Below are 25975 nucleotides of genomic sequence, written 5' to 3'. Positions count from 1 at the left end.
GGTGTATTGTCAAAAAATGTAAAAATCTTGGGAGTCAGTTTTTGACCATTCTGTTATATATGACAAAGCTGTAAAAGTAAAACTGAAGTGGAGAAAAGTCATTGAATAATGGTCCATATGTGAGAAATGTATGACAAGAAAATTTTTTTCAGTCATACATGAGGAATGTGGAAAGTCAACTCACTTCTGAGTGAACAGATTACAATTTGGATTTGAAGTTGGTACAATAAAAGTCATAAAAGTCTTGGAAAAATATTTTATTCAATTAAATTCTTTACTTCTGAAATATCAGTATTATTTTTTTTTTATACAACTAAGTCCAAATTATTCTAATGATCAAATGATAAGACTGTTTTAGTTCTAATCCAATTTGATCCAACCTTATCATTTGATCATTGTTTGATCAGATATATGATTTAATTTGGATAAAGTTGTTTGCATTTAATAAATCCTATTTTAAGGTACATTTAATGCAAGTTTCAAATTAAAAAAAGAGTAGATTTATAGTCATATCAACAAAAACTTAATTAGGAACTTACCAAAAATGCAAGGTGGTAATCTGTTCATAAAGCTAGCAGTTTCAATAAGTGAAAATTCATCTTCCATTAAAATAGATTGATCTGCCGAAGCAGAAGCTGTGGTAGTGGCCATTGCATTTTCATCACGATTATTTAAATTGAAAGCTTCATTATTCAATCCTGAATTGCTTGCTTTAGGACTGGATACTGAGGTTATAAGTAAAACAAGGAAAAAACAATTTGCAACAAATGATATAATTAATAATTATCATTGTAAAATTAACAGACCTTTCTCAGGAGATTTTAAGATTTTCTCTTCTACATGACTTTCAGAAACTTTAGGACTATTAGATGCAGAAAAATTACTTCGAGTTCTAGGAGATATTCGTCCAGTAGATTGCAGTGGCGACATTCCGCCATTATTCATTTCAGGTGATCCTAAACTCGAACTACTTGTAGCCGTAGCTGATCGAGCCTAAAAGATAATTAAGTATATAAATATTCAATTAAAACATTTATTTTCATCACAAATCAATTAATTTGATGAGAACTTACAGTAAATAAATTAGCATTTAAAATTTTATCTGTTTATGGTTAATTGGAAAAGTAAAATAGAGAAGATTTGAATACAGGAAATCCTTGTTAATTCAAACTCAGATAGTTTGAAATCCCATTAGTTCATAACTGTATTTTTGCTGGGAATATAGAAATTTACATGTTAGGAATTTGGTTAGTTTGAAATATGACTACTTCAAAACGCAAAGTGAAAATTCTGTCCAAACTGTGATATGCATGTTAACTTGTTCATTTAGTTCAAAGTGCCTCCATACTATAAGAGAACAATAGACCAAGAACAACTCTAATCTGGTCAATATGACTTTGCTTTTACAGTAAGACATTTTTTGGGTGTAACTTTACTCGTAGACTACCCTTTTTTTTCTCTTATCTTAAAAAAATATGACTGGTTTTCGGAAATGCAAGATTAGGCTACAAGTAACAGATAATTGTATATAGATATTTGTAGGGCTCTAGGCTAATACATTTGAGCAACTTACTACTTTTTGGGCAACATTTAGAGGAATTCTACTTTACTTTTTATAAAACCTACCCAGGAACCTGAGATTTTTACTGGATATGTGCTGTTTATCTTCACAACATTATTATTATTATTATTATTATTATTATTATTATTAATTAATGATAATAGCACTTAGTATATATAACCATATGCCATTTGCTTAATAAATTACATCAGTTACATGGCATTTGGCATACTGTACAGATTTATGTAAATCTCAGATAATTCAAAACTCGATAATTCGAAGTTGTGATTATTCCGTCTCTTGAATTTTGTACTAATGAAGATTTCCTGTATTATAAATCTGTTTCTGTAGGTATTCACCATTATTTTCTTTAAAGTTTCGGTTTTATTATATGAATTTTACTCCAATTGGCAGTAAACAATAAACAACATTGGTCAACATGAAAAAAATATTTCCAAGTTTAAAATGTCAATTTTTATTAATTTTTATGTAAGAAATAAGATTCTGACATTTAAAACTCTTATCACGGTCTTAATTAAAAAAAAAATTTCCTCTTTAATTTAGTGAAACATTCAAGTTTTGTTAAAGAAATTTTGAGGTGGCAACACTGAGTGAACAATCTTATTCCAAGGTTGTCTAAAGAAAGTCACCAAAATAGTGACTTTCTTTATTGCACTTACAAAAACCTACATCAAGCAAACCTTCAGTTATTTCTAAATAATTTCCTGTGTTTCAGGTTTAATCAAGAGTAATTTTCAATCAAAACACCACACTCAGCAGAGACTTAATCAATACACAATCTCCACAAAGCACTTTAACTTGCTGTGATTATATCTATACAAACTAATGTTATCTACCTATTCAATAGGCCATCCTCAAGTTTTACATAATCTTTGGAATGACAGTTACAAAGTGTTCAATAATAGAACATCAAAAATTTAAACTAAAAAAATAACAGAAAAAACTACCAAAAATGTAATACATAAATATAGCAAGTAACATTGAATCCCTGTTTTCTCTCTCCTGTGGTGACCAAGACCAACGTGTATGGAGAACAACCAAAGAAGCCTTCGAAAAGAACTGTATGAAGAAATCTGTAAAGTTTGCATCATTTGTCATGATCTAGGGATGCACGAGTGTTAACAGCATAGGACAACTGTGCATTCTTCAGAAACGTGTCAATGCACAGACATATCAAGACATCTTAGAGACATTTATGATACCATCAGCAGAGGATTTAGTTGAGGAAACAATTCTATTTCAACAAGACAGGGCATCCTCTCATACTGCAAAGTCAATGATACACTGGTTACAAGAACAACAGATTGCAATCCTGCCTTGGCCAAGTAATTCCCCAAACTTAAACCTCATTGAAAATTTGTGGAAAGTCATGAAATGACGACTTAATGAACGGTGCCCAACTTCTACGAAGGAACTAGTGACGTGAATTTGACATATTTGGAATTGCATCACCAGAAACAAATGTGAAGCATTAATCCATACCACGCCCAATGGACTGTGAGCAGTAATTATGGCAAAAGGCAACACCACAAAATATTAAGTTTATTTTTTTGTATTTCCTATATTTAACCCACATTTAGCTAATATTCTAATTTTTTGTCACAGTCAAAGTGTTATTCTATTTTTTTTGTCATTTCATTTCCATTCATAAAAAAAACTTCTGAGTTAATTTGTCTGATTAATGGGTATAATAAATATACACTGTTTATGTAGTGTCGAAAAAAGTTTCATACTCTGTGTTGTTCATGAGAAAACGTACACTGAACTTTCAGTTAGGTGAATAATCTAAATTTTTGTCTAGGAGTTGTAGTTGTAGTGGGCATGAATTTCATGGTAAGGCATTTTCATAATCAAACTCCACTGGAAGGTTGATCACTCAAAGAAAGAATACACCATCATGATGGGATCTTCCAATATTCTGTAGCTCAGAACATTCATTCATTGGGTGCTAATTTTTTATTGTTTACACAGGGGCGGATCTAGGTTTTTTGGAGCCTAGGGCTTATTGAAGTCCAATGTGATTCCATTTTTTGTTAGATTAAGAATCTTTAAATTGGGGTTTAAAATTCATTTTTAATAACATCAAAATCAAAGTTGAAACATATTTATTTAGAAAATACTGTTGAATTACAAACTTTATATCTTATATTAAAAAAAATTAAGAAATAAAGAAATATTATTAACAAAAAGAATTCAATTTTGTGAATTCAAATTGCCATGGCCTAAGCCCTATTAGTCCCTATGTAGACCCGCCCATGTTTACATACTTGATTGAAAGGTATTTGAATATGATATTTCATTGCAATTGGATTATTTTTTGGAGTGTCGATTTTTTGTCAAAGAGTATATATCTGGAAATCAAAAGTTAATAATATCATATTCTGGTTTCTCACTTCTTTTTAGTTGGAAATGACTATTTTGATAAAGGAAAGAGAACTTTTATTTTTTGTTAATCAGTGTAATTCACATTTTATTAAACCAGATAAAGTTTTAATACAAAATGACAGATACCCAGATAACAGAGATAGTTAAGATGCCAGCATACTACTCTTTGGACCTAAGATTGAATCTGAAGGAGCAAAACCTGAAAGTTTTTTAGGTGGTTGATATCAGATATTCCAGGCCCTGTCCCCCACCTTCCAGCTGCCATAATTATGAGCATGAAAAAAAAGACCTCCAAGTGCCCAAAAAACAGAAAGTGCAAAAAGTAAATACAAAATAATGATCTCAGTTTGTTACATACCATCATATTTAATTTTTAATTGATTCTATTTTAAAATTTTTGTTTTGAAATATAATAATGGCCATGTAAATAGTTTAAAATGTTTGTATTAAAACTTTTAGCCAGTTGTATCAATGTAAACTATTTCTTTAGTTTCATTAATTAGATATTTAATTTGGAGTGACATAAATAAATTTTATTTTTAATAACAAATAAGTAAACCTAGTTTTAACCAATTTAGCTTTAATATCAACAATAATTTTAAAATGCAATTAATATACAAATAAAATTTTATCAACATGATTTATTGTCTGATTTATTTACTATCCTATAGAGTTTAGCAATTTAGTTACAGAGTATAATCAAATAAACACTCACCAAACCCAATAATAATAAGATTATATCACCAACTGCCGTAACTAATCGAGCTAACTTTTGGATATAAACAATATAAATAAATCTTTAATGGTTTATATCCAAAAGTTGGACCGATTAGTTACGACAGTTGGTGATGTAAAAGTATAATAAATTTTACAGTTTAAATTGACAAAATAATAATTTTGTTTTAAATATGTGACTGATAAATATCAATAATCATCAATTAATATACCTTTTTCCTTGCTCTCATTTCGTTTTCTCTCAACCATTCGAGATATGATTCTCGGGCAACTTGTTCTTCAATAGCTTCATTAGTGGCCTCCCAATCTGTAGCACGAAGTTTGTCTTCCAACATTGCCTTTAAAAAATTCTTCAATAATTAAAAATGACATTTTAATTATTAAAAATGTAAAATAACACTTCACATTCTGATAAAATGTAACATATCAATAGTTTAATTTAATTATTTCAAACAATGTCTATAAATCTACTTACTAAAAAACAATTAATACTTTGCACATATGATCTAATTTATGATGCTTCTCTGCACAGTTTAATTCACAAAAATCAGTACAGAGTTCAGGTAAAAAAAAATAATTTTGCAACAAATTATGTTTTTAATGCAATTAAATGGCATTACCCAAATAAAAAATAAATAAATCTGAGTGAAACATTTAAATGCTTTTCGTGTAGTGAAAAGAACTGGTCAATGTATTCTTAAACAATATGTAGAAAGATACTATTTCCCTATAAAAATCAACAGATTGTTCTCTCTCAGTCTTACTCAATGAAGACAAAAGTAGTGAGAAAAAATGACAAATATTCTAAATACTAATATTAATAGGTTTGTATCACAAGTAGTTAAATATTTCACATGATTTACATTTATCTTATTTCTTTATCTTTTCTTTAAATCTGATTTCATTTTACAGTATAGTTTCAATAATAATAATCTAATAGTCATTTAATCATTTAATTCAATGGTGCCTAAATATGACCCTGAGTCAAACCCAATCCTCAAACATATTCAAGGCATCACTTACAAAGGATAGAAGTAGGTCTACTTTTTTGGTATACAGAATATACAAAATATTTGTGGCCCATTTACTTATGACTCCACACAATTTGTGTGGAGTCATAAGTAATCTAATCTAAAAGTCTAATCCCACTAATCTAAAAGTCTTGGCACCAATGATTTAAATTAATCTAAATTTTAAAAGTTGGTATAAGTTTTTCTTTCTTGAAACCAGAAAACAAGAAGAGTTAGAAAATTTCAGTTTCTCTTAAATATCTCAATAAATACAAAAATTGTATCTCATACTTCTATTTATTACATGTATATTAATATTTTATTGTTATTTGTTCATGATTATAATTATTACTAATAATTTATTAAAATCATTTTAACTTAGTTAAACTAACCAACAAATTTTATTACTAATTATTTTCTCAGATTAGATTATATCTCTTACATAGTAATTTCATAACTGTTTTAACTGTAGAAAAAGTCTTTATCATTAACTAATTTATCTCAATTCAACCGTAAAAACCATATCATCAAGAATTATTTACTACTTTGTATAAAAAAATGGATAATTTGTTTTGTAACATGTTTTAGATCTTATAATCTAGCACTGTAATCAATAAACAGACATACTCCAGTTTTTACAAAAAACTTGAAAAACATTTTGGAATGAATTGCACATAATTAAATGTACCTCAGATTCATACTGTGCCACAACAAAAAGATTGAACTTTATACGCTAATATTTGGTTGGACTAATGCTACTTTTGTTATAACTTTTAATCCTCAAGACAGAAATTTGACAAGATTCTGAAATACCACCTCATAAATTTCCAATTGATTTTGATGAAATTTTTGTTCCATAACAGCCAAATTCTTGACATTGTGTCATTATGTCTAATCATGCATTCCAGTATATTCCAAAGATATTCAATTGGATTGATGTCTGGGATAAGTGAATTGGACTCCACATAACACAGTTTGAAGTCAATGTCATAAGATATGAGGTAAGCACAATGAATATGAACTTTATTGTCCTGTAGCACACAACTTAAAAAGAACAGAAATTTGAAAAATATAGACTGAAATACAATTAGATTATAAATTTTAGACATCAGCATTCACAGGATGCAGAAAGAATATCCATTTACATAAGAAGACATCTTTGAGCAATGACAAATGTTTTCAGGTCTCTTTATAGGTATTAAGTCTTTATATGAATTAAACTCTCTTCCTGCTTTGATTCTATTAAACTGAATATCCACTCAAAATGTCTAGTAATATATGTTTCAAACTCCAAAAAGAAAACTAAATTGTATTTTAATTCATATTATTCTATTCTTTTTAACTTGGAATGATCACATGAAGGTCTTTCAATAAAACAAAAAACAGTATTTGCTGGATTTCTAATGTTGTTATTTCATTAATAATTACCTGTTATCAAAAAGAAGTTACTACTTAAATTTAGTCCTGTGATTTCATGATTAACTCAATAGTGATCAAACTATGACTCAAACCATGCCAACAAAACATACCCCATATCCTTACAGATCTTTCAGAGCTTTAATCGTGTACTCAGGACACAAGCTGAACAAGTGTTTCATGGTTTTCTCTGCACACATATTGGTAACCATTACACAAAATCTAATGAATCTTGAATCATCACTACAGTGACACTGTTTGCAATTTGCAATATTCCAATTTGTGCTCTCTGGCAATCTGCAGGAGTTTGTTTCCTTCGCATATTAAATAAAAGGCTTGTATCAAAAGAAACAGTGCCAAAGCTTCATATTCAGCAAGCAATTCCTGTTGAAAAGTTCTGGTGGACATGCTGTATCTAACTGGTTGAACCAATATCACAAATTTAAGACTAGATATTGCTTAACATCTGTTATGCTAATTCAGTATTTTTTATCTGTCATATTAGAGTAATTTACAATGTTTTCTCATATTAATGCAATTCATTCCAGAAACTTTTGACATTAGTCTGCAAGTTTTGAAGTCCATCAGATAACTTTTTAAATTTCATACCAATTATCATGGTACAACAAATGCAACCATAAATGAACTCTAACTAAATCTTGAATTTTTGGACAGATACCAAAGCTATTAGTGAACTGCCACTTCGTAAATGTTTTCAACTACAGCTTAAGACTGTGTTATACTTAAGTGAGATTAGACGAATGAGAAAAAGAAGGGAGAACAATGCCCAAGTTAAAATAAATTTGGTGCAATTTTTTTTGCAACAGCACTGTAAAATAAAGTATGAAGCTGATGCAAATAGAATGACTGATGCAAACTATAACAATAGAATGAATAACTTTTGAGCCTGTACTGATTATCAGCAAAGTTCAAGTGCATTAGAGAATATCATAAGCTAATTCATCAAAAACTTATCTACAATAGATCTCTGTTTTACTGATTGGTATAAAATATCCATTATATGAAATGCTGTATTTAAGTATGGAGTCAGTGCAAAAATAATTGTGGTTTTCAACCATTAACTTTAAAACAGTATATCTGAACTTAGAATATTAATTGAAATAAGAACCATTAGAATCTATACATCTTTGCCAACAAGTAACAAATCTATTTCAGTAGCATAGAATTTGGAAGTGCCAGAACCAATAAATTCTTTAAAGACATTTTGGGCTGCTGCTTCATTGTTGAAAACCATTTCTTGTGGGAAGTTGTCAAGGTGCTTGAAAAAGTGATAATTGGTTGAAGGGAAGTCTAATGAGTAAGTTGGGTAGTTTTGTAGCCCAGTTTGTTCAATTTCTCAGTCATTTGTGAGATGTGTCAGACATTGTCATGGAGAATTGGTCCTTTTCAATTGACTAATGTTGGACATAAACATTTCAGTTTTTGCTGCATGTTGTTAATTTCTTGATAATACCTCTGCTGTGATAGTTTTTCCAGGATTAAAGAAGTTGTAGTGGATAATTCCACTTGCCAACCACCAAATAGTGACCACAGCTTCTTCTTTAGGTGTAGCTTTGGTTTGGGAAAGTGTTTTGGTGGTTCATCTCGATTCAGCCACTGCACAGAATGCCATCAATTACCATTCCTCAGCACATGTCACAATGTGATCAAGAAACTGGTAGTTTTTGTTGCATAAAAAAGCATAGAGCAAATTTCATAATGGTGTATTTTTTGATATTCATTCAGCCACGAGGCACCCATTTGTTGAGCATTTTTTGATTTTCTTATTTGGTGCAAATGTCAAACTACTGTTGAATGGTTAATGTTTAGTTCTTCTATAACTTCTGGAGTTGTTTTACAGGGATCTGCTTCAATAATAGCCATCAATTGGTTTTCATCAATTGCAGAAGGATGTCCAATACCTTCCTCATCTTCGAGGCTCTCATCTCCATTACAAAATTTTTGGAACCATGACGAGCGGTATGTTCACTGATTGTCCGCTGGCCAAATTTTTGATTGATATTGCATGTAGTTTCCACTGCTTTACATTCTGTTTTGAACTTATGCAATAAAATTGTTCAAATTTGCTTTTTTCCATTTTTTAATTTGACAGTATAAAATAAACAGATATAAACATGAAAACAAAACCATTAGCATAAATCAGTAGAGGGCACTTTGTACTTTAAAATGATATATTACATTATTATTAATAAATAAAATTTTAGCTTGAAATAAGCTTCAAAGTTTAAAATAATAAATTCTGCAATTATTTTTGCACCAACCCAATACTATATTTGTTTTTGTTGACCATTTGTTACATTACTCAGTGAATTTCCTGGTAAAGCATATCTGATACAACTGGATCAGCACACTAATAAAAATCCATTTCAAATGAAATGCACTATGTCATTCATTTGTCAATCCAGCTGTATTAAAACCAGCGTATCAGACAACGCGTCATTATACAGTTCTAACTGCGTTCCTGGAAACAAGATTTCAACCAATATCATTCTGAATACGGGGAAATTAGAGTGTGATATACAACCAGCTTAATTTTTTGAGAATCATTTAGCTGGAAATACAATTACTATATTCTAACTGTATTTTTCATCCTTGCTTATCAAGAAATCATTCAAAGTTCAATTTCATATTAGAATATACTTATTTCACTGACTCAATATATAATTTCTTATTTTTTTTAAACAATTTTATTTGTTAATCTCAAAATCTTTGACCTGAAGATCCATGGAAAGGATCAAAAATGTTAGCCCTTCCATCCATGATTATTTTCTGGAGTTTTTTTTTTTGTTCTGCAAGATGTTTTGGTACCGTGAATTTTATTTGAATTGTTTAAATAACTAAACTAAATATAATCAATGCAGGATATATAAATGTAACAACTATCAGATGCTGTACAATGCAGTGATAAATATAATGAGATACTATTGTGAAATTCACTCCCTTATTCTTTACAATCAGTATTAAAAAAGGTGTGAAAAACTCAGATCTTTCTGAGTTTATTGAAAATAAATTAGAACAGTGATAAGAAATTCTTATATCATAGTTTAAATACTTTTAATTTTATGACAGTAAAATAAAACCATGAGTACTAGTGATTTTGTAATCAATAAGAGTAAATTTATTCTGCGTAAGCTTAAACAGACAAAGAAATACTTAACTCTATTTTAGGAATCAACATATTTCAGGTGTTTTTGAAATGGATCTAACATTGGAATTCATATTCCAGCTGCAGATTCATTCCAAATTTGGGCATTGTCCAGTAGAAAAAATAATCAAAATGATGCATGTATCCAAAAAATTATTAATATTATGTTTTTAATTAGTTCTCTGTCATTAAAAATAATATATTTATGGAAAGTATTTACATTGCTTAAACATTTTCATATTTTTTTTTTTTTTTCACAGAAAACAAAGCTATATTTCTTAAATATTAATAGGTAGTTTATTTTTTAACACAAATTTTCAAGGCAAATTGCCTTGAAAATTTGTGTCAAAGATTTTGGAAAACTGCAAGAATAAAAGAAACTTATGCATTACAAAAGAATTGCTTAAATTTTGAAGTAAAAAATGTCTTTAAAAACACAATTTATCTATTAATATTTATATGAAACCAAATTTAACATTTTCTGAATGTATTGTATTTTTGCAGATTGTCCAGTATGTCAAGTATAGCTAGGAGAGACCATGAAATCATATATTGATAGATCAGATATATGGTAAAAACTGGCATGGCGATTTATCTCCCGGGATGCCAGCATCTCGGGAGATAAATTGCCATGCCAGTTTAAGTGAGGTTATGCATCTTTCTTTAGAGAGCACATTAAAAAAATAAACAAGTTTTTATTCTAAAACTGTGAAACTGTTAGCATTATATCAAAAACTACAATTATGTTTATAATGTATTAATTCTGTCTTCTTTCTAACGATGTAAAATATTTGTGGAATTCCGAAAGTGTTTTTCCATGTTAATTTTATTGACATTTGGTTCAAAAATGCAAAAATAAAGATATTAAATTTAAGAAACTGGCTTTAAATTATCTAAACTCACACCAATTAACATTGGCTTTACGTGAAACTTGAGAAAAAGGTGTTATTTTTAAGGTCAGGTTAGATTGTCATTGCAGCCAACACTGGTTAACTACTACTAATGTCAAATAAATCAGTAATGAATTGCTCAACTTTCCCAGCAACATTTAAAATTTTGGTTGTGCCATCTGTTATCATATTTTATTAAAAAACCTTTTAAATTTTTAACTACAGTCAAACCTGTTTTTATGCGCAAAAACCTTAATTTTGAGGGTAGGGATGGGTTTTATAAAAAATTATAAATGCTAATAATGAGTAAAATCATCATTAAGTCCGATCCTACTGGAGATACACACGAACCCCATTATCTCCCTATCCCCTCGTCCTTTAATCACCAAAATTTAATAGCATCAATCCTCCTAATATACAAACCTTCCTGCAAAATTTCGAAAATTTTTGACAAAAAGCACAGGAGTTATTAAGCTGCAAAAAGGATGAACAAAATTGTTCTCCCCCACACATACACAGAAATTACCCCTGATTTTTTTGCATTTCTTGACATTTCAAGTTGTCCTTAGTCCAAAAATGTAAAAATCTGGGTGGGTCATTTTTTGCCCGATTGCCATAATTTCCCTCTGTTATAATAACTGGGAAAGTAAGTCATTGATTGTTTGATTTGTAAACAAAAACACTCTTCCTGATTAGTCCTCTCCATCAGTCAAATTACAATGTTATTTTATGTACTGGAAAGAATTTTTCTTTAACATATAATTAACAACTAGTTTTATTAGATCTGATTATTTTTATATTTTAGTTTCAGTTTAGTTGGAGTTGGCAGCCAGTAACCCCAAGGTTTCTGACATACTGGTCTCCCCTGTTTATAAGTGGCATGCTGGTCATTCTGCAAAAATATAGTAAGTTATATTAAATACAGAATAAAAATTTATACTGTAATAAATATTTCAAAAATATCACGAATGAACAAAATAATGATTAACACTTCTTCAAACTGTAACTGGATAACTTATTACATAAAATCTCATTAACCTCACAAATTAGTCCAGCAGTTATCAAAAGTCTCACCTGTAACTTTTGCAACATACTCTGAAGGTCTTCATCAAGAAATACAAATAATGGAATACTTGTTGAATGATAATTTTGACAACTGCTGAAGTAATTTGTGAGGTTAGTGAGATTTTATGTTAAATAATGATATAGTAGCACTGATTAGTTGGAATCCTTCCTCTCTAATTGTTATTTCTACTTGATATCATTATTTTCTGCTAAAAGAAGTCAAATTTTTGTTTGTGATGCTTGTTGAATAAAAGTTTTTTCTATAGAATCCTGTACTGTGACAGTATTCCAAAAGGCCATCAGGCACATCTTTTTGTTTAATTCCTTTTTGTATGTTATCTAATATCTTTTTATTCTCTTCCAAAGAAAACTGTTTCCATTTTTTGTATTACTCCACTTTTTCTGGTAAACTTAAAAAGAAATAATTGTAGTTTGTGGTTGGCAAACCTTTTTCAGTCCAAGTGTCTTATAGTAATCATGCTTATCTATAAAAAGATTATGCATGTCGAAGATTTAGACTTTGAACAAAGACATTTAAATAAATGAAACGAGTGTGCTTTAGAGTAAATATAAAGAAGTTTATTGAAAAAAAAGAATGATTGGGTGATAAATGGAGATTGCCAGATTATATCTCTCAACGTGTCACTTCAGGCACGTGTGCCATAGGTTTGCTACCCCTGCTGGAAAGTAACAGAATCAAAATGAAACCACAACTAAGGATTAAAATTAGTATTGTCAGTTGAACTAGACATTAAAATTAGTGTTGCCAGACTGGCATAATATTCATCATTTACTAAAAATGAATGATTTATGCATTTATAGATTTTATTATAATGAAACTTTTCTCTTCCAAAAAAAACTGCTTTCATTTTTTACTATAATGGTATTTCAAACTGAAAATTTTGTTAAACTAGATGTTCATTATACTGACCGTATATGTAATGTTAGAAAAATTAGATTTAAAATTATAAAATCTTATATTAATGATAACATAAGGTTATTATTTATTAAAAGCTATTATTATTTAATTAATAAAATCTTTTTTAACAAGTTGAAATTTAATATTTCCTAACTAATATTTTCTACAATTTAATTACTTTCTACTTATCATTAAACTAGAAATATTAAATGTAGGAAACAACAAAATTTTAAGAGTTATTTATTCATTTTTAACTAATTTCTTACTTGTTCTAATTCAAATTCTTCTGAAGTTCTTATTGCTTCCTTCATCAAATTTTTTTCTGCTAACTATAAAAAAAAAAAAATTATTTTAAAATTATAAGTCTCAGAAATTTAAAGAAATATTAATAAATGAGTTTTTACAAAATTATTTTCGTTTACCCCTGGCTTCAATGAAGGTAGACCAAGTCCAACACCAATTGTGGCTTTATAAGGATCAACAATAGAATTATAATGTATATTTCTGTGATAGCTAAGACGTATTGGTGCATTGTCAGTAAATTCCCCATGGAAAATATTTATTGGTTCTAAATAAATTGAAATAATATATATTAAAATACTCACATTAATATTATTATCAGCTCATTAAAGAAGTTTTTAAAAATATATATTAAATTTTTATTTAAATCATCAGATGACTAATAATTGTAAACTTACAGAATAATTCATATGTCACTTCAAATATTTTATTAGATAGCATTTGCTTTTCATACTTCTTAGAGAATTAATATCTCGTAAAAAATTATAAGTTATAGTTAAATTTTTATTATAACAATAACCAAAGTGCAGCTTGCATAACATATTTGACCAATCAGAGATTCTCAAAGTTTCTCACTCAGAATTATTTATTTATTTTATTCATTATTAATAATGCCAATAAAGTAAGCAATAACCACATCCAATAATAATCACTATAATCTTTCAACAATAACAAAAAATATTATGTTAGAAGGAAATCACATGAAATTGCCCATTTACACAATAAATAAATTTGTATTGATTACAACAAAGTAGTAGTATCATCACATTGCCATTAACATTACAGTATTATTATATATTTATTCTAATAAACAGTATACTGTCTATAACTTTTTCAATCTGTAAATGTATTGTTTATTAACGAGTGACTGTAATTCTTGTATGACTATTAAATTATTACAGTAACTTTTTTCACATTATTATTATTCAACAACAAACACTGAACACAGTTTATTTCAAGATACATTAAGAATGACAATATTAAATAGACTGTGCAATTTTTCAAGTTTAAAATAAGTTCTCTCTTCCTCCAATTGACAGCACATTTACTATTAGAAGCCACTGTCTGTAAGTCTTTACATCTTGCAGTCATACTGTTTATTAAGTTAGAATAAATATGGTATTTTGTGTTATCACATAATCAGCTCTAACTAGTGTTCATTCCTTACGCATGGCTCTTAAAGTGTGTCTAGTTGACCTTCCCTGGATTGTTAAATAAAATTTAGTGCTAACTGGATTGAAAAATATATTTTAAAAAATTATATAATTTAATAATTTTAACAACTAGGAAAAAAAATATTGAATAAGTTTCAAACTTTAAAGTGGACATACAAGAATATTCTCAATTACATTACTTCTATGTTTTTAACAATTTTTTGTAAATATACAATAATTTTTTATGACTACAGTAGAACCTCATTTTAGCATATTGCTTGGACTGCTGAAAATCATGCATTGTTCCAAGAATCTGTTATATTGCAACAAAAGGTTTCCTGCATACCCAAGAAAATATCCATTATTTGAAATTATTCAGTCTCTTGAGATCTCTATTCTTTATTCTATAAAAACGCATATGTTACAAGATCACATAATATGTTGTACATGTGTACAACAAAGCTGACAAAAATTCAATAAACTGTAAGCACAAAAAGCACAAATTATGTATACTCATTAACACTTGACTTGAATTCATGATTTGTTAAAAAACATATCTATCTTGGTTTGTTTTGATGCTACTTTTCTGCCTATTGAGTATATTAAGTGGTTGTTACAACCACTTAATATTAGCAATGTCATGCATAGCCTATTCATGCTGAAACTCATCAAGATGATCTTCATGACTTGGAAAGACTTGATGGCCTGCTACATATTGGCACTATATTTGGACCAGTGTCAGAATGTTCACTAGGTGGCTAATCATATTAGCTTGCTAACTCTCTTCACACAATTTTTCAATTGTATCGGTACATATCCCAAATGTAATAAGTGTGTCATCAAACTCTGCAAACTCCTGGAAACACCTAAATATTAACTAAATATTGAAAAAATGTGAAGTTTACAACAGATGGGGAAAGAAAAGCGTGTTATTCCAAGTTACAAATCTGTTAAAAAGAAGTAAAATTACATTGATTTGCAAGACCTGGAAAAAATCCATTATTATTCTGAGAAATCCATTTTCCATGATCCATTAAAACAAGATTCTTACTATATATGATTATGAATTGCTGTATCAGTTAAGAAACATTATTCTATGTACAGACCATTAAAGCACAATTTTAAGTGTGCTTATGTGAAGCTTAGAAGTATACTTAATAATATGGTAAGTTGGTTTACAGATCACTGCCATAAAGCAAATATCTCACACGCCAGATGGCCAAGCTGCCAAGCCTACCGCTCTGAGGACCCGGGTTCGAAACCGAATGGGTCGATAAATTCCCAGGAATTTTTTTGGAGGGCATCTGGATATGGCAGGCCACATCCCTCACCACCCAGCCACCCCATTGTGGGCCTGGTCGTCTTAGTACCCACAGAGTGAAAAAAGTTAAAAAAAGAAGCAAATATCTCCTTAAAGTGAAACATAGCCTTTCTTCCACTTGCCAGTAAATAAATATGAATAAGCAGTCAAATCTCAATATAGCACCACCATTTCTCCATCTCCAAATTAGCACTGAAGTGAAGGACCTTGAACAATAAGAATTATATAAAGCAATACAGTCCATGCTTTCAAAAGTTCAAAGTCATATGATATGATTACAATGCCATTTGCAATTTAAAGTTGTACATTTAGTAACTCACAGGGACTGAAGGGCTTTCTATTCAATATTTAACAAGAATCTGCATGTGAATTTTCGTTGGTATTCTATGAAGATGGCACTATATTGAGGCTTGATTGTCCTTGAAAAGTGCTATATTAACAAAGAACCTTATAGTGAGACATGACATTATATAAAAAAGCAATGTAATCAATGCAAATTTGGATAAGCAAATATACAATGTTTCTAATAATTTAATCTACTTCTTAAGTAAATTTAGAATTAACTGGACTAATTTTTAATCATAGATATATCAGTGGATATTATAGATCATCAGATGATTATACCAAGATTAAATCTATACCATTTTTAATATAAATTTGTATTTTGTTGTTGATTTACATATTGCAATCAAATTTGATATTACTATCACTTTTGTTTGTTTCATAACTTATTTAACTAAATTATAACTTAGTTTGATATTGGCAAAAATCACTTTTAGAAGAAATTAAAATAAATGCCAACTCACCTATACTGTAATGGTAAACTTCAATAGGTCTATTAAACATTTCTGATAATGCTTGCATTTCAATATGATTTCCATGAATGTGATCACATCTTTTCCTTTCTATATATTTCTCAAAATCTTCAGTTACATATTGAGAAAAGTAATCAGAATTTTTTGCCTGTAAAAGTAAATTTTAATTTAAATACATTCATATTTATTTTTGTTAATTATACAGAGTATCCAAAAATTATCTTTACAACTTTTATCCTTTAATAAAATTTATAATCATACTTGTAAGATTGTTAGACAATAATTTTTAAAATCCATATATTCCAAAATTTATTTTATTAATTAAAGTAACAATGTTACAAACATTCAATACATGTGCTATTAGTGAATCTCAAGACAACCAGTTTATACTCCAAATGCTGCCATTTACATTGAAGCATTTCCAATCAACTTCTTCACTAGCAACTGTAATTCTTACTTTTAAATTCATGTCTGTGACCTGCAAATTATCATAAGATCTTTAATGAATCCCTAAAGAAAGAAATCACACAATATGATATAGCCAATTTAATAAATTGCACTTCCATGGCCAATCCAAACAAAACAAAAACAAACTTTATACAAAAGAAAAATTTCATAAGTTTATCTGTATTTTACAGAGAAACTTATGGAATTTTCTTGTGAAAATTCCAACACAGGAATTTTTATACTTGTTAATTGGCAATTATATTAGATGTTGTAAGGATAATTTTTGGACATACACTATAAAAAAACTTTACATACCATATAATCCATGCATAGTTTTCTCACAGCAGTATGCATTTCTTGATCTCCATAAACTTGGTCAGCTGTAAATATAAAAGATGAAGTATTTTATAAAATAAATTATTTTTAGTTTTAATTTACATACTAAAAAGAACAAAGATTTTTTTTCTGACTGATTATTATATCAAAACTAGAAATTCCCACCAAGCATGACAGAATGCTTTTTATGAAAAAGTAGAAATTAAAGAATTGAGAAGATTAAGATTTCAAGAAATTCAAGAAGAAATGTTAATATTTCTGCAAATTAAGTAGTTTATACTATTTGTTGTAACATAAAGAACAACAAAACAAAATTTCACCTGGGGTGGACAAAAATAGTAGGATTTATAGAATTCACTTACAAACACATGATGGCCTTTATCTATATATATAAAAACGAATGTGTGTGTGTGTGTGTGTGTGTGTTTGTCCTTCATGCATTACCACACCATTTATCCGATTGCCATGAAACTTTGGGAAGTTGTTTAATACATTCCCGCAAAGGTTTGTGGCATATGTGAAGATAACCATTTCCCCCCCTTTTAAAAATATATTTATATATGGATTAAGGCTTTTATGTCCAACAGATGGCACTAACTTCAGATGACCTAAGTTTGCTTTTCTGTGAGGCATTATGCTTTTCTGTGAGAATGGACCTAAGCAGATCATTTTCTACCTATCTATATAAATAAAATACAACGTTTGTTTGTTCCTACCGATTCCTTTGAAATTTTGACACAACATTGCATTCGAATATGCACGTGTTTTCATATAATATACATGTCGAAATTCTCCCTACAGGGGGGGGAGATGGACGGGATTAAGGCTTACCGTGAAGAACTCGGCTTCTATTTATACTATTTTACATGCAATTTTTTGCATTTTTAATTGCGTTTTAATAGGTGACGTCAACAGAATATACACTAAAAAGGGATTTTTCGATATTCCCCAGCGGGGAAAGGGACAGGATTAAGGCTTACTGTGAAGAACTCGGCTTCTATTTATACTATTTTACATGCGATTTTTTTGCATTTTTAATTGCGTTTTAATAGGTGACGTCAACAGAATATACACTAAAAAGGGATTTTTCGATATTCCCCCCACGGGAGAAGTGTTACACATTTATAATAGATACATTTTGAGCCACAACAACGCGTGGCCGGGTCAGCTAGTATTATATATTTGTAAGAGCCAAAACTGGTGAAAATATTTTTTAATTTTTGTTTTGAGAGAAAAATTTAAGGAGACAAAATGGAAAGAAAAAGTGTTAAAGACAATTAAAACTATTTCCCACAGACTTATTTCCTTGTTGAAGGTGACACATTTAATGTGTCACCCAGAACCAATGAGTGAAAAATTGATTATTGGCCTCAATCTACTAAAATTCCTGACAAAGTCATGGGAAAATCCCAGGAGGAAGACCCCCTAATAAAAAGGAAGGGTCGATGAGTAAAAAGGGGTCATCCAGTTTTTTCTTGAACCATGTGTGTCCAGCCAATCGCCACCACTATCGCTGATCTTAGCTGTCAACACTCGAGGGAAATTCCCACTGCTCTGGAGGAAAGCAACTTCCAGAAAGTTCCGAATGGATCTTCAATCTCTACAAACTCTTAAGGTATTTATCAGTGCGCAAACAATTGTAAGCTCTCTCTCTCTCAGTAAGGGTCGTGATAATAATAATGAGGTTCTTATACACACACACACACACTGTATATTTATATCATATTATTAGCATCCGTATAACGATAAGGTTCACCCTTCTATATGTCATATTTTTAGCATCCGCTAAGTGTCTGTATGTAGCTTGTTAATAAATAATATTGATTAATAAACGGGTATTTTTGTTAAATGATTACTAGTGGAGTGTACTTCTTCCAGTTGTTTCCTTCCGTCTCCATTCAGAGTCCGAAAGCCTGTGACGCAACCGCTGGCGCAAAAACTAACGTAACAGCCATTGAAATTTCCATGTCTGGAAGACACGGTGGTGTCAGTCCTGACAAGGCATCAGAGAGGTGCTGACCCTGCATATTTCTTTATACACTACATTCTCAGTAAACACTCTATTGTCTTTTAAAAAATTTCCTTGCTGTCTTCCTTCAGTAATAGACATCTTAATATTGTTTTGATGATTGACATTGTGATGCTATTTCTGCAGCTCTTGACAAAGCCATTTCTTAATTCCATGTTGATAAAACAAAGATAAATTGTACATATGACTGTATGTTAGATCAGTGGTTCTTAACCTTTTTATACTAATGGCCCACCAAATATTTCATAATTTTTTTGTGACCCCCATCTTTTTTAATAATAATTTATATTTGTTAAATTATCTATAATAAATTGATTTTTTTATTATTGCTTTATTTTTTCATATAATAAATGTAAATCATAACTTTATTATTTCATTATCTATTTAAATAACATTCAAACTTCACAATTAAACATAAAAACTCATTAATTTTTAACAAAGAATAAAATAAGAAACATTTAAAAATTCATAAAAGAAAACAAAAAATATTCGAAAATAATTTAATGAGATTTCTGCTGCTGAATATCTTCAACTAATTTGTTAATTCTTGGTTCAATTGTTTGTAATGCTATCCGCGTGCAGACATCTAATCACAATCGATTCCGTTTTTTTGTTTTTATATCCACTATAGTTGAGAACCCTTTCTCACACAAATATGTACTAGCAAAAGGCAGCAAATTTTGCATTGCTGCTGAAAACGGAAGAATATTCTGCACAAATTTGTATCCAAAATTCGGACACACCTTTAGTTTTGAACACAGAATTCAAATTACAATCATTTATTAATTCTAATAATGTATCTTCATCAGCTGATGATAAATTGATATTTTTATAATTGTTGTATGGACCTTGAATCCACAGTTTTGTAATGTGAACTTCATCATTAGAAAAATATCAAATTTATCAATTAATTTTAAAAGATGACATTTAATTAAAGAATTTACATTTTGTTTCTCAAATTGAAATTTTGAATCAGATTAATTGTCAATAGAATGGAAACATATCATATATATTTGAATCTATTCTTTGGTCTATCTTTGTAATTTCATTTTCATAGCCTCAATTTACTTATACATATTAAAAATATTAGTACAATGATGACTCAGGATATTTTATCTTCAATTTTGAAGTTTAGACTATTTACGAAAATTCAAAATTGAAAATAAAAATATTATATTGAGATCCTTGCATAGATAGATTCAACTGATTTAAAATTGTAAAAATATCTGCCAGATACAACAGTTTAACAACCCAATTATTGTCATCAAAATAGCTTGATAGGCTGGATTTTTTATCATTTAAATAAAGCTCAACTTCCAGTCTCAATTCAAATAAATGATTAAAGATTTTTCCTCATGACAGCCATCTCACTTCTGTGTGAAAAAGGAGAGAAGTATTATCTACGCCAACTTCTTCACAAAAAAATTGAATATAATCTTGAATTTAGTGCATTTCCTTTTATGAAATTTATAATTTTTACTGAAATCATCACAACTTCATTCAATTCTGTACTCAATTCCTTGGAAGCTAATTGTTCTCTATGAATGAAACAATGAACAATGAGTAGTTATTATATTTGCATGCACAATACATTTTATTCTTGATGTAATGCCTTATAACAACCAGTCAGAGAGGCAACACTATCTGTGGAAATTCCAATACAGTTTTTCCAGAGTAAGCCATTAGTATTCAGAAATGAATCGATTTTGTTAAATATATTTTCACCTGTTGTATCTGTTTCTAAAAAAAATGCAAAAGAGAAATTCTTCAGATATATCCATTTTTATATAATCAATAAATCGCACATATCCTAAGCAGGTGCTCCTGATAGCAATATCTGCAGATTGACAGCCGAATGGCTGAGCGGTCAAAGTGGCAGCTTACCGCTCTGGGGAACCTAGGATCAAATCTGAACGGGTCAAATAATCCTCAGGAATTTTTCAGGGGGTGGTCCATTCAGGTGTGTCGGGCCCCATCCCTCACCACCCAGTTGCCCCATTGTGGGCCAGGCCTATAATGGCCTACTAAAAGAGGCCCTCTTAGTGCCCACAGGGTGGAAAGAGTTAAATATATATATATCTGTAAATTCATTGATTTGCAATGAAAACCAAGGAGAATTTTTAATATTGCTAGTTAACTGCTTCTGAAGATCATTAGCTATCAATATAGTCCTATTCCAAATTGTATTGTTTGACATAGGTATTTCCTTAATTTTGTTTGACACAAATGGTTCAAATAGTTCTTTACAAATATTAAACATGGCAGGTTTTAATAATTCTTCAGCTATTGTAAATGGTTTTTTGCTTTAGCAAAGTGAAGAGCTGCAATAAATGAAACTTTTAATAATTCTTTAGTTTGTAGTTGTCACATTTATGAACATCTTTTGATTTTTTAATTCATCTTTTTTTCTTATAAAAAATATCCTGCTTTTTGTTTTTATATTGTTCGTGCTTAGAATTTAAATATGTCTCAACAATTTATTTGGTTTCATTGCTTCATTGGAGAGAACTATACCGCAAATGACACATTGTGATTTTGAAATTCCTTGAACTTCTATGCTTACGAACCCATATTTGATATAATCATGACCGTATTTTCTAATTTTAATGTTACTTAATTTTATACCTTTATTTTTAGGACTTTTTTTTCCATTGCATTTTTCACTGTATCATCATTGGAATTTTCACTAGTATTTTCTTCACTATATTTTCTTTTTGAAAGTCCCAGTCCAAGATTACTTACATTAAAAAGATTTTCTAACGTTCCTTTCCGTTTTTTGCTCATTTTTATGGGTTAATTATAATTAATTAAAACTAAACACACAATATAAGAAAGAAATGCACTATTATTCAATCCAGAGCCGATGCTAAAACTAAACTAAAACACCCACAACTTGTCGTAAAGATTTTGCATATCTTTTGCAAAATATTTAAATTTTCAAAGCCTACTACTACTATTTTTCCTAATTATTTTTAAAATTCCAAGCATTAATAGTTTCTTAGAATTAATAAAAGAAGTAAATACTGCAGTGTAAGTAGCATATTTGCATTTATTTCTTCTGTACTAACAAAGTTGTATGTAGGAAGAAATAAGAAATAAATAAAAAAAACTAAATAGGAAAAACTTTATCTTTCTTATTTCACTTTTCAATATGACATTCAATTATACATCAATTTTCTTTTTATTATATTCTGAAAGAAATTTTGCATAATTTGGCAACCCCCAGCAAACTTCTTAAGAATCACTGTGTTAGGTGAGTGATAATACTTTCTAAATAATAGGCTTGTTAAATTGTTACTTCTGTTCGACTAATAGAACATCATATGGTCACTATGGAAAGATTTAAAAAAAAATTTGTTATAGAAGTGACAAGATGTGACTATCTTTTCTAAAGTTTAAATTTAATGAATCAAGTTTAAAATACACATACAAGTTTAAAAAAATGCAAATTATGAGAAATTCCCTCATCAAGCATAAACTTATGAGGTCACTGATGTCACAGCAAGGTAAGTTCAATCACCAATCCAAAATCATAAGATGTTTACTCTATAGCTAATATTTCCACAATAAGTAGCCTAGGGTAGATGTACCAGTTTTGGCCAGTGTAGTACCAGTTCTGGCCAGAAAACAAATTTAACTTAAAAATAGAATCGCAAATGAAACAAACTTTTATTATTAACTGTTCACACAGTTAACAATAAAAGTTTGTTTCATTGGACAGATTTGAATATGTGGTGATTAGATTTTTTAAGTTAAATTTGTTTTCTGGCCATAACTGGTACATCTACACTATACGTTCCATCAGAACATAAAACAAACATAACTAAAATTTCATCTGAATTGCACAAAAATTGAAGAAGTTATAAAGAATTCATATACACAGTAATGACTGCTTTTATATTAGTAATTTATGATCATTGTTTTTTACTTATATGTTCTATAGTTGACAGCATTTCTTAGTTCAATGAACATATGCAGCAGAATTAAGTTAAACTGACATCTACTAGCCACTAGTCAAACAAATTCTTGAGATTTGTTATGATCTTGACAGTCAATAAAAACCATTAGTCTAATCAGCTGCTGAACAGATTTTTGTTGGTCATATGTAAAAAATAATACAAATGGGTTGATACTAATTGTTTGATCCCTTACATTAACAAAGATCAGTTTACGATTACTGATTTAAAATGATTTATCCAGTATATGTGCATCAGTCTTTACAGTTATTCTATTCTTATCCCTACTGAAATTCTAGCTGAAATCAATTTTAAAGGAAGTTATCAAAGGTATCCACTTTTTTTATATTATAGAATTTTTAGGATCTTTAATTTCTACAACTAGAACAATCAACCAATACCAATATTATCTTTTTTTTGAATTGATCTAATATAAAATATATATATAGTCTGTAACTATTATAATAGCTGAAGTCTTGATAAATTTTAGTTTGTTAACTACATAACAAACCTAAAGTGAAAAAAGTTTTTTCTGACAACAGATTAGTTATTAATGTACTTTTCCCATCCAATCATCCAAAATTTTCACTTTGTCATATCTCTGTGGTCTTTGTATAAATCTATGACATGCCAATTAATGAGATAACAAAATACAAAATAATAACAAAATGCTCACAAAATAATAAAATGCTCAAACTAATTATAATAAATTGTATTAATCTTTTAAACAGTTAATTAAGTTCAACAATTAGAGATTACTGCTGTGTATGTTATCATAAATTACACTCAGTAATGAAAAAAATAAGAGTTCTATTTTCTTAAAAGATCAATCAATGACATTTCATATAAGCTATGATATTCAAAATACATGCTGTAGAGCTGAAAAGTTTTTTGCTTTATCTTCAGTATAACTTAGTCTGAAGACAACTATCAATCAACATCTAAACAAAAATAGCATTAAAATCAACTGTTATCTTGCTTTTAAAATTAATACTTTTTATTTTAATAACAATTGTTTCTCTTTTCATCTGCCATACCACCTTTGATAACTAAAACATCTGTACATGTTTTGTTGCATTGCTTCAGCTATCAAATATTAACAAGTTTGTTAGAATTCTCTAACCATTCCATATCATACATTGCTCTCTCCAAGACAGCAAAACATTGTGTGCAATGGCTTAATTATTGTGTCAACCAACAATATTTCTTGTAATACATCCTGACAAAGATATGGTTAATTAGAATAAAAACCAAATCATCAGATTTCCATATCAAGAAAAAAAAAAATTATTTGTGTTTATAACTAACATCCATATTAGCAGAAATAAATATAAATGAACTAGGATTCAGTTAAATAAGTTATAATTAATTCTACTATTTCAGAAAAAATGAGCAGTGATTCTAGCAACTGCAGTAGTTACTTTTTAAAACAAAACTAAATATAAAAATCATAGTTCTTATAAATAAATCATAAGCAACTTACTTCAAATTGACAGTTTGTTAATTTTATTTAATTCTTAGACAAATTCAATTAGAATGGCACAAGTTTGATTTTCCAAAAATGTGAAGTTGCAAACTGTTTCAGTAAATAGATTTGAAAAAATTATACAATACACAAATGAAACAATTTCCTGATAGTTTGCTACTGTACTGACAAAATAAGAACTGAGATCAGATAACACTCACCAACTGCTCTGAAGAGACAAGCACCATCTTCTCCCATTTTCTTGATTGAAAAACCCTTCTTTCTTAACTTCTTTTCAAATAATTTCTCCTTCTGCAAAATTACAGAATTTTATGTCAAAACTCCTTAAAATTATATGTGAAAAAAAATGTTTAATAAGAAATAAACATTTCTACATATTGGATTAATTATAAAATTAAATGTATAATCAAACAAATAAAATATGAGAATTCACTAACAAAAAAAAGCTGGCAATGTGGCTGCTAAACTTTCCAGCATTTTTGTTTTGTTTTATTCCTAATAATTGCTATTATTACCTTTAAGTCTTTAGATTTACATAAAATTACTAATACAAGTGATTACTTGTAAAATTTAACTTTATTAAAAATATAAGCCCTCCAGCTCTTTAACACACAGTTTAACCCGATTATAACGTCATCAGATGTAACAACAACCCTAATATAACGTCAAATTTTTATCGGACCCACAATTTTACTATACTATAAAATGTTAAAAAACCCATTTGTAATGACATAAAAGCCTGTTTTAACGTCATATTTGAAGCACTCCTAAATTTACAAAATTAGATTACAAATTTTATTTAACAAAGAAAATACTATATGTTCAGTCCTAGGGTCAGAGTCCACTTCCTAGAACGACTGTGGGTGGTATTCTCACCACCTGACTTCAGTGGGGTAAGGTTTGCCACACTTTTAAATGATGTGATGATTGGTTACTATGTACTCATTTTTGACTTACTTTATG

The 25975-nt window shown here is 29.0% G+C and overlaps 1 protein-coding gene across 2 annotated transcripts in view; it reads right to left on the bottom strand.

Moving 5' to 3' along the window:
• Duba (Deubiquitinating enzyme A) overlaps positions 1-25975 on the bottom strand; it is a 51709-nt gene that overhangs the window by 8861 nt on the left and 16873 nt on the right. The window contains exons 2-9 of one of the 2 annotated variants that reach the window (XM_067288164.1): positions 25213-25303; positions 17521-17585; positions 16750-16906; positions 13573-13736; positions 13435-13497; positions 4915-5040; positions 807-993; positions 540-725 (exon numbers count right to left, since the gene is read on the bottom strand). In XM_067288164.1, the coding sequence (XP_067144265.1) occupies positions 540-725; positions 807-993; positions 4915-5040; positions 13435-13497; positions 13573-13736; positions 16750-16906; positions 17521-17585; positions 25213-25303 (1039 nt within the window). The remainder of the gene's footprint in view (positions 1-539; positions 726-806; positions 994-4914; positions 5041-13434; positions 13498-13572; positions 13737-16749; positions 16907-17520; positions 17586-25212; positions 25304-25975) is intronic. The other variant, XM_067288165.1, reaches the window with a different exon arrangement.

Source organism: Centruroides vittatus, unplaced genomic scaffold (assembly GCF_030686945.1).
Source record: "Centruroides vittatus isolate TY-2023 unplaced genomic scaffold, ASM3068694v2 scaffold_769, whole genome shotgun sequence".
In the NCBI taxonomy this organism is placed as follows: Eukaryota; Metazoa; Arthropoda; class Arachnida; order Scorpiones; family Buthidae; genus Centruroides; species Centruroides vittatus.
The sequence above is the reverse complement of the archived record's forward strand: the minus strand, read 5'-3'. Positions and strand labels throughout refer to the sequence as shown.